At 35.5% G+C, this 1,919-nt stretch overlaps 1 protein-coding gene across 1 annotated transcript; it reads right to left on the bottom strand.

The window, feature by feature from the left end:
• Positions 1-676: 676 nt before the first annotated feature.
• On the bottom strand, positions 677-1,677 carry LOC11443937 (14-3-3 protein 7). The gene is made up of 3 exons (XM_024780676.2): positions 1,373-1,677; positions 975-1,062; positions 677-847 (listed from the first exon to the last, which is right to left on the bottom strand). The coding sequence occupies exons 1-3, from the start codon at positions 1,675-1,677 to the stop codon at positions 677-679; spliced, it is 564 nt and encodes a 187-aa protein (XP_024636444.2).
• Between the last annotated feature and the right edge of the window lie 242 nt (positions 1,678-1,919).

Genomic DNA, 1,919 nt, shown 5'->3' with positions numbered 1-1,919 from the left:
ACTGTCCTTGTATGACTCTTCACTCAAGGTATCTAAATCTGCAATTGCCTCATCGAAAGCTTGTTTAGCCAAATGACAGGCCCTGTATGTTTCAGTATTCACATTTGAAGGAAGGTTAGCAACAAATGCAATTCATTGAACCTATGCAAATGATAATACTGTTCGAAGCACATGTGTGCGTGTGATGTTTTTTGAGTTAAATCTAAATGTCTTCTCTTATCGAAGACAATTATATTCGAGGCCAACATAATAAGAAGTGTACGATCTCTCTCCAAGAAATTTGTTTGTCAGAAAAGATCAAAAGAGGGATCCCTCACTAAGGAGTATCCTTGAACACATTCTCGCCACTCGAAGAGCTAGCATTACTACAACTAGGACAATCCCATTGGGTTATTTGTGTGTGATGGGAAGTGAGAAAGTTCTAGTCCGACATTTTTTAAACAGACGATAGTTTACCTAATAAGTAATAATGTTCTATAAACTCTAAACAGCCATTTGGGTAAAATGGGCCTGACTAAAGATATGAAATTCACTCTTCAATCATGCAAAGTAAGAGGGGCACTGCATTTCACCCTGTCTTCGCTATTAAAAAACTCATGATTCAGTGAAAGTTTATTTTTGGACTGCATCGAATCTTAATTCCAGACGGCACAAAATCAGTAACTTGCTAAACACACTACGAAACCCAGTACATTTGAGCCCAAAAGCTAATAAAGAGTGTAAGTAAAGTAACTTGCCTTTCAGGAGAGTTCATTATCTCATAGTAGAAGACAGAGAAGTTGAGTGCAAGTCCAAGACGGATTGGATGTGTTGATGGAAGATCTGTGCTTGCAGTGGCGGAAGCAGCCTAATAATAGAAATAGAAATATCATGTATATTAAAAAAAACAACACCACCATATAGATTTAAACACAAGAAATTATATGTGAATCAGTTCAGTGGTGAAATAAATGAGGGAAATATCAGATACTAACCTCATATGCCTTCAGTGACTGATCAGCTGCCTCCTTCCTATCTTGATCGTTCTTGAACTCAGCAAGATATCGATAATAGTCACCTTTCCTGGATCATACAAGCTTATTTATCTCTGATGTTATACTAATATATGATACATTTATGAACTCATATTGTCAGTTTAATAATTCAGACTTAAACTACAAACTTAATTAAATGTTTGTTGTGTGATCTTTCATCCAATGATTGGAAAAAAAATTGATGCTACACCAATCGTGTGCAGGAACTTCTTACAGCATTAAAATCCATTTACAAAAAATGGAACAAGCAATTTTAGTCCATTCGAAAACAAATTTTCAACAGCAGACAGTTATTAAACTGACCAAGAAAATGGCACAAGTAAAACATTATGACTCACATCTTGTAGTAGAAAACAGTAGCTTCCCCTGTGGTGGAAGAAGGAATCAGATGTTTGTCAATAATTTCGAGAATGTCGCTGCAAATTTTCGATAGTTCCTCCTCAACCTTTTGGCAATAGCTCTTGATCAGTTTCACGTTGTTCTCATTTCCCTTAGCCTCTTCTTTCTGTTCAATTGAAGACATAATGCGCCACGAGGCTCTCCTTGCACCAATGACATTTTTATATCCCACCGAGAGAAGATTCCTCTCTTCCACAGTTAGCTCAACATCAAGTTTTGCTATTGTCTTCATGCACTCAACCATTTCTGCATCATATATATAAGTTTGAAGTTTCAGAGAGGAATATCAATATGAAAAATTCTAAATTTCACGACTACATTCTAACTAATTTTGATTGCTTATCTAACATCACTACTCAAGGCAATTTCCACCAAATTCTATCTCCTTTTAACTCTTAACAGACTTCCTGGAGTTTCACGAATAAAAAATTCATGATGTATACCACTGATCTATCAATATATAACATGGTTCATTTATTTATTTTT

Source organism: Medicago truncatula, chromosome 4, assembly GCF_003473485.1.
Source record: "Medicago truncatula cultivar Jemalong A17 chromosome 4, MtrunA17r5.0-ANR, whole genome shotgun sequence".
Lineage (NCBI taxonomy): Eukaryota > Viridiplantae > Streptophyta > Magnoliopsida > Fabales > Fabaceae > Medicago > Medicago truncatula.
This window is presented reverse-complemented; position numbering and strand designations above follow the sequence as displayed.